Raw genomic sequence first — 11636 nt, forward strand, 5'->3', positions numbered from 1 at the left:
ACCCACAAGAAAACAACTGTATTTCAATGAACAGCATAATTGCTCACTGTACTAAGACATCATTGCTGCTCAGCAACTAGGTGGCACATTTCATATGCTGAATTACTAAGCATTTTTTAAAAAAATATAGATTTTTTTTTTWAAACTAGTGCTACAGGACACTTCAGGAGTTGAAGTCCATTCCCTGTCATTCTCTAAACCAACTGGTTAACAGGAACAATCCAAACTCCAGAATCTTGCCTAAATAGATTACCACTAAAATTCAATTCCAGTATTTTTAAATTACCAGACGACAAAGGTTTTAAGTCACCCAAATACACTAGCTTTGCCTGCGTGTTTAAACTTACGAACTTTGTTCCCATGAATCAATGCAAATGTTTCAGTCAATCTTAATAAAAAGAAGCTGCACAAAGAGTCAATCTGTCTTGGTTTTGATTAGCTAATTTTTATTTGTTAAAAAAAAAAAAAAAAACACGCAGCTCTTCCAACTAACTTAATGAAAATAGGAAGGCATCCCAAAGTAATTTGCTCTCAATTGCATGAAATACAYTTAGTATGCAATTTTCCTAGCCAGTTTTCTTGCTTCCTTACATGTGGGTATTATGCACAAAATTTAAGCCAGCTAAAGATGAATGTTACCGAAACACGAAAACTGTACTCAAGAGCAAAGGAAGCTACTCAGTAATCTTTGAAGATAACTAAGTTTCAAATCCATGCGCTGCTCAAAGTTTTCAGAACATAACTTGTGAAAAAGAGTTTACAGACTCTGAACCTCCGAGTAACTAGCAATGCTTGAAATCTTCAAAAACCTTTACTATAAACAAATTCTTTTAACACTAATAACCACACTCCCAGTACCTCTAAACTCAATTCCAGTACAAGTAAACTGTCAAAGTTCTTTTTTTTTTTGACTAGTAGAAAAGATATTTACATATATTAGAACTTAAATTTTGTTACTAACCACAAGGAGTCCCTTCAACATGCTCCACCACAAAGCGATCAAGACTTTAACAAGCAATGTTCTAATGCCTTTATATTTATCCGCCCCAGCTGTACACAGTCCTTTAGGATCTAGCATGCTAACTAATGGGGAAGGAGTCTTCCCCAGCTCTCCCCACCCCTCTTCTTAAGGCAAGAATAGAAATTTGACAGTCATTGATGCTGAGCAAGAAAACAAAGATGATTTCTTAAAACAGCTAATGCTTGGGATTTTCCTACATCTACAATCAAGCTATCAGAACATTTTTTTCATGGCTTTGGCACATCTTGGGGCTATTTTTAAAGGCAATGTGCCCGCAGTTGCTTACCCTATCGCTGTATGTTTCTCTTTTGAATAAAGTGGGTCTCATCTTATGTGCTGTAGAGAGAGATATTAACAGCACAGTAAGAGACTGCACACACAAAATAGTCTCGCCATCATGTTAAAAATTCTAGTTCTACAACTTTCTACAACATTCTACCATGAATAAAAAAGTGGTAATTTTATACTACTGCCAGCTGATACTATTTTCTTCACAGAAGAATAACTACAACCCAAAGATGAGTACATTTTATAATATTAAAGGAACATGCAGAAAAATCTGACAGAAGCAATCTAGTCATTTCAAGAAGCTCAAATTCCAGCAACCATTTCAAGTAACCAAACCAATCTGGAGAACAACATCCAGTGTTTGCATGTAAACACTTTACGAGAAACCACCCAAGCTCCATAGCAAAACATAGCTATTCAGTACTCAAATCTTTAACAGAACCAAATGTTCCACCCCACCATGCTTTAAAATAAGTGAGAATGTCAAATCTAGGCACATGACTATAGTAGAAGTGTGTAATATTTTAGAATTAGAACACTATGCATACACCAAATATCACTTGAACATTTACTTTCACAAAGAAAACCTAGATCAGCCTTCCAGGAGCTCTCAAATAAAAACTCATTTGTTATAATCAACACTAGTAAGCGGAGTAACAGCAGTATCAATAGAACCACTCATCACTTCAGGTAAGTCTTTTTTTTTTTCAATTGTTTATCTTTAATACATTTCCAGATCAGAAACTTCTGTAGTGCTTTCTCCCTGCTTTAGGGTTTCTTATTAGGAATCTCCAAAATCCAGATTTTGAGCATAAATCTGTGTTTTACTGAAAAATAATTGTGGGAAAAGCCTATGCCTGCAATCCTCACCTACAAGCATACAGGTAGCAGAATGAAGAATAACAGAAAAGGTGATTAACCACAGTAAGATCTAAGAGTAGATGCAAGAGTAGAAACAAGAATGCATGGACACACCTAATACCAGAATCCATCTAACCAAGAAGCTGGATCAGAACTAGTCTCCATCCATCAAGTTGCCAGGAAAAAACAGGTGTTAAAGCACACTTCTTTGCTAGCTGACACAAGTAGTAAGAATAACATCTGATTATCTACCCGCTCTCTATGTGACAGAATTCTGCACTGGGGCTTTGAAGAATACCCAGTTAGTAGTCAAATGAAAATGAGTAGTTTCATACACAGGCTTTGCTTTTAACATTATAAAAACTGGTTATCAGAACAGCTGCAGAAGGCGCAGTTGTGTTCAAATTTTGCAGAACACCAGCATTAATATTACTCATACACTGAATAGAGCAGTAAGCCTTTGGTTATTACAACCACAGTGCACAAAGAAGTGGACTGTATGAACAGCTGCATGGGCAATCTCAGTTTCATAACTTCCAAGAGCCACGCTTCTCTCTAGTAACCTCAAGATTGCCCTCTGGTGGCCACAGGTCACCTGAACACCCAGGCCTTGACCATCCAGGAGCTTTGGGAAGTGACAGGGGAAGAGCCACTTGCCATTTTCGTTTATCTCTATTTGAAAGAGAAAGCCACCTTGTAATTGAGGTCAATGTAGTAATATGCAAAAGAGTGACAACTGTGTTGCATGAGAACAAAAATCCACACAGTATAGATAGTTATCTACTGTAAAATTGGAGAGCGAAACATCCCTCCTACACACAAAAAGCAGCAGCACTTAAGAGCAAGATGCATGATTCCATTAAAAAAAGAAGTTTAATATCTAGAGCTTAAGAATTGAGAAACAAAGTGCGGGGACACGGTAATTGGCTTTATAAAATATTGTAGTCTAGCTTTCTCGTACTGAACAACCTCAAAGCAGCACTTGCCTGACCCTTTGCCACAAAAGAATTTAATACTACTTGCATGAAATATACATTGACAGACTCAATCTGTAACATGACAATGTATTTACAGCCTTCCCTACCTAACAGTAACCGAAGACCAGATGTAATCCGCTGAGGATAAAATCTAGGTACTAATACCATATTCATGTTTTCATTCTGAAGGAAATCCTTTGTTTTAAAAGATAATTAAATGGAAAAATAAGCCATACTGAACTTAGTATTTATTTTTGCCTAACAGTTTCTTACTTAAACCAATGGAATGAAAATCATTTTAATTTAAATATCCTTTCTTCTTACTTACCTAGCAAATTCAGCCAGCTGTTTGGGGTCCGAGAGGTCAATGCCAGGTATTCCACCAGGAGGAAGTTTCTTTCCTGTCATGTATTCTGAGTAATCTGGAGGAGAATTCTCTCCAATGATTTGCTCTTCCACCACTGTTTCATGGTCAATATCTTTTTTATCATCTGAAATACATAAAATACCAAATTCAATACATACTGAAGATCAAAACAACACACAAGTTATTAGGCTACACCTACAAATACAAATTTACTATTGCAGCACATTCTTAAAAGGATACGGTGCACTTCTAGATTTCTATGCTGCTTATAAACAGCAAAAAGGCATCCATATAGTTACAGTATAAAGAATACAGAGAGAACACAGTGGGTGAGGAAAAAAAAAGGCAGAAATTGCTATCTACTTTAACACAAATACAGAAATAACCGCAACCATCCTACGAGAATGTTGGCTGCTTTTTAAAGATTACAATGCACTTTTCCTGAACCAGTGCTAAGGCATTTATCTTCATTCAAACATCTTTAAGATTCAGTGCTCACCATACCCACTTTGGATGACAACAAAGTCAGTAACCAAGCAAGCCTATCAGTGGAGTGGCAGATATTTACCATAATGAGTTATGTATACTTATCTTTACACCTTCGTGCTCATTACGCTCCTCTAACCAACAGAAGCATCCAAAGGGTCATCAGGTTTTAAAAATAACTATTTAATGGGCTTCAGCACTTGCTCAGAAAATTAAAGCTTTTCAGCAGTTGCAGAAAGGTCTGAAAAAACCTAAATAGTTTGTTTGCCCTCCCAGAGGGGCTTCTTCCACCAGTGGTGGAGTCTAAGCTCCTTCTCACTCTGCTATGTAAACAGCAGGTAGAGACCATTCAGTCCTTTGATCTACAAGCCAGCAAGAGAACATTACTTTCTATCTGCTCTGGAGATCCTCCTACGGATTTGTGCTTAACCTCTACAATGAAATCAAGTGGAAGCCCTGCTGCTGTCTACTCAGCTTCAGACCTCAGAAAGTGTCAGGACACTGGTTTCTCTCTCCTCTCAATATAACAATGGAAGCCAGAAAGACAGAGGGAAAAGTTCTTCACTGCAGAGCCCACACCTGCAGGAAGGAAGACCCAGCACCAATCTCATCCTCCACCCTCACCTGACAAATCACCTTCCTGAAGTGCATTAGGATAGCCATAATGAAATGCAGGTTTTACACCCACCTACAGAATATAGCTATATAGCTAAATGTTAACGAACTTGCCACTACACTATTTCCCCTGCTTTGCTTATTTGACATGGATTCTGCAAAGCATTTTATACACAGAACTGCAAAGTAAAAATTGTATTAACAACAGAAAGTTAAATTTTACAGCTAGTATTTAAGGAATGGAAACATAAGGTAGTAGGATAGAAATATTAATCCCCTCCCCCTCGAAAAAAGTTAGGAAAATGTAAGGCAGAGAAGAAATGAGGCAAGCTCCCCCCCCACACACACACACCCCTAAAAGAAACACAGGAAATAGTATTATCCATTACTCAGTAACTTAAATTAGGAAACAGAGGACAAGAAGATCTAAGTGAGTAAAAGGAATATACTAAGGACAAATTTCTATTCAATTTGTAATGCCTGCTTTTAATCTTCACCACTGAGCTATTTCTAGAACTGTTACTGCTAGTTTGGGGTTTAATCTGATCTACCAGATCAAATAGCAGTTCACTTGTGTTCCATGATTAAAGAGGAAAATAGACTTCAACTCACAGATAGGAGTGTGAATAAGAAAATACCATCTTCAGTATTAAACTAGAAATAAACTGAAATTTGACTTTGGCCCATTTTTCCATTTTATATCTTGTTTTCATTCCACACACTACCTATTAGTCTTTACCAGTGCCAGTTACCTTAAGCAAAGGTTTACAGTAAGTGTTATAGCCTCTGCAGGAGTTACAAATTTAATTCACATATAAGCTTCAAGTTTAGCAACAACTTGTTCTTCCAAACAGTTGGAAACTTGAGAAAAGACATTGTATACAAAGGGAAAAAAAATGAATCAGAAAAGTGCAGAACTTCTGGAAAGCTAGATGTGAGCAGTTCTCCATGCTGCAGACTAGAATGAGATTGGCTGCCTTCAATTTAGCCATTTCAACAGCTACACAAAACTTCCAGTTTGACTATTTGATGACATTTACAACAGAAACTAGCTTTCATTTCCTGCCTCATATCAAATGCATGAGTCAACAGGGAAATTCTACACACATTCCTTAAGAACTTCTTTCTTTCCCTAGAGTAAAGGGCCAATATTCAACAGTGCTTTCTTGCTATTTTAAGGACAAAACCAAGAGAAGTCAGCCTTCAGTGCCTTTCCTTCCCAAAAGCCTGACAACAGAAATCAATTCCACAGCTGTTTTAAAATAAGCCACTGGAGTAAAACATAAAGAACTATGAACATGTTGCTTTGATATAGAAGAAAACAAGAGGAGGTATCATTTTGTACATTCCTGACATATGTGAAAATAAGAAACACTTGCTCAAACTTTCCTATACCAAAAATTGTATCTCTACAGCAGCACATACAAGCAGTTTTAGAAATGAGTTTGCACCAAAACACACCAAAACAACAATGTACAAAACAGTTTACCTTAAAGTGTTGTCTCAGTCTACCATCCTTCAAGATGGAATATTTTATTAAAAGTAGCAGCATACTACGTAACTCTTTAGCATCCAGAATATCGTTATTACAGACCATCCTATGATATTATCAACTCCTTGGGAAAAAAAACAAAGCAAAACAAAAACCACACCACACTTCTTTGGAAGATGTCTACCAACATCCTCTATATGCAAATCTATCACAAGCTTATTTGTGATGCCCTATTAAGCCTACACAACTCAAAGTTTGGAGGCTAAAAWCCAAGCAAACTTTCACTCAGGCTGACAACTTCACCATTATTCTCATTGCAAATAAAGTAAGCTGGATGCTTGACATTTTATACCTTCACGGAAGTCCTGGCACCCATTGTGTCAAAAAGGACAAAATAATTTCCCTTTTTCTCCTGTGATGCATCAGAAAAGTTAAACATATTGCAGTAAAAGCAAAGCAACACACAGAGACACAACCCTCAAATTCTAATGACATCGCTGGAGAAGTACAGTACAAATACGGGRCAGTAATTCCAAGTGGCTGAAGTCCACATCAGGGTAATCTGGATGACACCCATGCAAGCTAAATACAGACAGATCCATGGAGCTAGTGAAGGAAAAGAAACTGAACTGCTATATGCTATCTAATCTATTTCATTTTGTTCCTTAAAACTACTTAAGAGTACAGGAGACGGAGTTTCAAATATAAAGCATTCTGCTTAAACATGTATTTAGCACTGTTCCTACAGACATGTCGCAGCTTTCTGTTAGAAACTTGAAATGATTTCAGTCCTGTCTTCTGAGATATGCTGACCATCTTAAGGTACGACAACTAGTTAACCATCCTATCATAAAAAAGTGCACTACCAGGCACTTTGATACTTATTTCCAATACAATGTTCATCTAGTTTATAAAGCTAGAAAAAGACCGATTTGTTATAGGAGAGGTCCATAACATCCTCCTATGCCTGATTACAGAAGACAGGCTTTCATCCCAAGCTGGGCTGTTCTACGTTTCTATTAAGGACATTATTAGGAAGCTACTCAAATAAATATTAATGTGTTAATGTTTTATGTCCTTCCAGCTGCATTTCTCTCATGCTGCCTATGCAAGTGATATGGATACGCAAGCGATGGAAGCTGCTGCATTCAAAGCAGGTATCTCAAGGGAATATTTCTGTACTAAGATCAGCGAAAGTTCTACATTTTAATCAGTAAGATCTTTTGGCTACTACTTAAATATATTTCTAGTCAGAAGTTTTAAGAGTATCAACTCCAAGTAACAATTCAAGTGGGAGAAAGACAAATTATTGGAATAAAACTAGAAATGCAGATTCCATGTAACAAATCAATGATAAAACGTGCTAGAATCTGTTTCCTAAGTCTTTTGTTGAAAACTTTTTGCTCTTATTATCCCACTTTCTGCATCTGTTGCAGCCCTTCTGTTGTGCAGAAAATCCATCCATCCCAGAACYTTCTTATTTCCTGCATTTCTGGAATAGTAGTTAGCCACAGCTGACATCTCTGGAACGCACTGGCTCTCTAAGACCCTCAACTTTCAACCCAAGAAGGCCTATCAGTATTTTGCTCTGTCACGCTTGACTGTAACCTTGAGATTTCATCTCTAGAATCTCTAGTTCTAACTCCTGCTTTGTTATAGAGCAGGGAGAACACACATTGGTATTCAGTTAAATCTCCTCTGTGGAAAACAGGGAATGCAAAAGGGAACTCAGAAGGTATACTTGCTAGTACAGAAATGAGACCTAATCCTAGAGCTTCCTCCCCAAGGTACCAAGTTAACAAATGTTTACCAGCTAAGAGGATGAACATTTAAGCTTAAATTTTGTTTTTACGATCACACAGTTAAAAACATTTGCTTTTCAGATCAGCTGAAATGCAGTTATATGATAAAAGATGTATCTGGCAACTCTGAAGTATCTAGGCACTGTGGTAACAGCTTGGCTATTGCCACCACATTGTGATCTCCTCAGCCAAAATAGTTTATTGGTCATGTTTGGAAACAAAGAACTGTAATTAGCTTGTTAAATAATCCAGATATTAGCAGACATTTCAGAATATTAAATTCCATGACCTATATCAGTATATTTCACTTTCAAAACTGAGAAGATACTTAAATCAGACATAGGAAAATATTTAAAGGGTATGCTTACCTTTTAAAAGTTCACTAGCAAAAATTTTAGGGCAGACTGAATGTTTATGGATACGAAAAGCCTACAGTTTTATCATAGGCTAGAGTCAGAAACATTATCTTCCTAATATTTTAAAGGAAGCAGACAACCATACTCTGCTTCTGTTATGAAAAAATTTCATATAGGAAGCTCGTTCCCTATTCATCACCAGAGATTTTTGGCTACCATTGATACAGGCCCAAGATTGAACTAAATGACCTATTATTTATACTATAAAAGACAACTAACTACTCAAATAGCAGATGGTTATCAGACTGTAGAAGTGACAAACAATCAAAATCAAAAACTTTCTATTTTAAGAAGTTAAAACGTTGGGGGGGGGTTTTAATAGATCTTGAAGAACCTTCTAAAAATCCAGCATAAACTCTCCAAATTCCAACATATGGCTTAATTGCACAGGCTTCCTGGATTACCAAGAATTCTTTCTAAATCACATACTAACTTCCGCATCATTGTCCTTCCTATCGAAGAAGGGGATACTTCAGCAGTTTAATGTCCACAGGCCACATTTAGTTCAGTTGTGTTATTTCAGCCCTAAACTTGCAGAGTATCTATGCTAACAATAATAAATTAAGCCAAGACAAAATCTTTGTCAGATCCAAAAGTTTACAGAATCAGTCATTACTCAGAAGCAGATGTGGTTACATGGATACATTTTTTTCAAGATTAAGCTAAAGTTGTTTGAAATTCCAATTTGCTGCAGCCAGTATTTCAGCATAACCTTACCAAACGTTCCTGTGTCTAAGAATTAGCTTTGCAAATGCAACATGACCAAATGATTTCTAATAATCCTTTTCCTCCCCATTACAATTGTATACCTACTCTGGATATATTTAATAAAGAGAAGGCTTCAAGTTAAATCTCATAAAGGCAAATTCAATTTTGCAAAAACTTGTTTTCCTAGTACAAATTGGGGTCTCACTTGGAGAGGGCTCTTAACTATATACCGTATTCTAAATCCATGATAGGCTACTCCAATGAAAATAATGAGGAAAAATGCAAGACAAGATTGAGAAAACATGAAACAAGAACAGAACTGAACTGAAGCATCCACAGTAACACTTCTTTAAAAATCTCAAGGAATAGGACACGATTGTTTAGTTTCTATTTTCGCACATGAAGAAATTCAAACAATTCCATTCTTCATCTGAAATAGTAATCTGAACCAGAACAAAGCATTCCTATTTCAAACTAAACACTTTTAATTAAAGTAATCATGGGTCACAAGTTTGATATCACCATAGATACCAAGGTGAAAAGAGCAGGTATGGTAAGTCTAAATGGTTGCCAACAACAGCACTGCAACTAAGTAACCATATAGCAAGACAAGGATTGAGTATTCCCCCTTAATCACATTCGCATAGATTTCTTAAGACTATTACTACACATTTCAAGATGTGTAATAGATATACTATGTTATACTCATTTACGGACAAAGATCTGTGATTGCCTAAGCTTAGTACGACCTATGTACAAGTTAGCATATTAACTCTAGAATACAGTAACAAGAAATTAATTCACTATCTTCCCACACTGTGGTAAGCAAAGTGCTCTTGTTCCCCATTCCAATACCCAGGAACAACAATATAGGGCTTATTGTTTTATTGTGACACATGGCCTTGTTTTCTCTTTGTCTTCTAATACACTTTTCACTAAATACTTAAATCAAATAGTCAATTACATCAGGTTGCAAGTCAATCTTTAATTACGTCAACATACAGATGCAAAACTACTATCTTTGTTCAAAATAACATGTCCCTGTTTCCACGGGGAAAAACTAGTACAGCTATCCTTTTGCAAGCAGGCTGTTTGTTTCGGTTTTCCAGTTTTGCTTCTGTTGAAATTTTTCCAGCATTCACTCCCTCTCCTAAACTTCTGAAAACAGAAAATGAAGCCTTAGAACTTCCACATTGATGATGAACCGCTCTAGACCACTTCTACAATCTTCACTAAGCTGTGTAAGAGGTGCAAAGGCCAATTCAACAGGCTCAGTAAATCTCACAGCACTTAACTGAGTAGGGTATTACTATGGGCTATTTGAACTGTGCGTGTTGGGGGGTGAGAGGGAAGGTCAAACTTTAATACTTTTATTTCACATACAGGCTTTGTGATTTGGGGTTTTGAGCCTGTCTGGGGGGGGGGGTGCATTAGAAGTTAAGTTAGAATAGGTATTCTGCATTCCTCTGTATCACGGTTAGACTATAACCAAGTTGAATGTATCAGTGCAATTCAACCTCCAGTAAATTACATGGTGGATATTGTCCAGACTATCCTTGTGTGTTTATGATCATAAAAAGCAAATCCACTGAAATCATTAGGGTTACCTGATGTAATGGTGGGAAGAGGATYGAGTGCATTGATTATACAGGCATTTCATTTCAGTCAAGTAATAATCTGCACAAAGAAGCCTATGGAAGCATTCGACTGGACACTATGAATTTCAGAGTGCAAATTAGTAACTGTCAACTGATCTCAGTCAGCTCCTGTAATCTGCTAGCTCATGAGTCATATATCTACTTGCATTCAGTCATCTTAGATAGCTTCTGCACACCGTAAGACCACATTTGTTTCTCTTCTGTCTTTCCTGGATAGTGATTCCAAGAAAAAAAAAAAAGAAAGAAAAAAAAGGAAAAAGAAAAAGAAAAAAAACCCAGCAACTGAACTGAATTCAACTTACATGCACTGATACACAGACCTGTATAGAAATCTCATTCTACCAAATAGTATTTGAGAAATTCAAATGGAAAGTTCTCAGTATATCAATCAAGAGGCAACTCAATTTGCTGTCAACAAAGTATCAAGCTCCTAAGGAAAGATTTCTGAGAACATTTTGCAGCAGCTACATTATACACAAAAAATATACCTTAAGTATCATATTCCCTGTCAAAACTTTTAAAGATAGGTGTTAAATAACCACCTATCTTAAAAAATAAAATAAAAAAAGCCAGAATTCTTTGCATGTTATTAGGCATGAGAATTCAGCCATTCAATATACTTTTCCTTCAGCACTTGCTAGTAAGTACAGGTCACCACATACAACACGTAAGCAAACAGTTTAGAGCGCATCAGGACTTTAAACAGTATCTTCTAACCTGAACTCCATTAGACTCTTTACAGGTTTAAAAAAAAAGCACAAAAATTATGATATATAAGATGGATTACCAATCGATTACTTAATGACCACACAGCAATTTAAATATTACATGAGCTGACACTATTTGACTGTTAGTTTTCATTCTTATGTAACTTTAGCGTAGAAGTCTGATTACACAGCTTCACTTTCAAAAAACCCCAAATGTGTTACGGGGCGGGGGGGGGGG

The 11636-nt window shown here is 36.6% G+C and overlaps 1 protein-coding gene across 1 annotated transcript in view; it reads right to left on the reverse strand.

The window, feature by feature from the left end:
• YY1 (YY1 transcription factor) overlaps nucleotides 1-11636 on the reverse strand; it is a 25229-nt gene that overhangs the window by 11242 nt on the left and 2351 nt on the right. Inside the window, exon 2 of the mRNA XM_085317448.1 lies at nucleotides 3476-3638. Within this exon, the coding sequence (XP_085173574.1) occupies nucleotides 3476-3638 (163 nt within the window). The remainder of the gene's footprint in view (nucleotides 1-3475; nucleotides 3639-11636) is intronic.

The sequence above is a fragment of the Rhea americana genome, unplaced genomic scaffold (assembly GCF_003343005.1).
Source record: "Rhea americana isolate MKP2758 unplaced genomic scaffold, rheAme1 scaffold_5, whole genome shotgun sequence".
Classification (NCBI taxonomy): Eukaryota; Metazoa; Chordata; class Aves; order Rheiformes; family Rheidae; genus Rhea; species Rhea americana.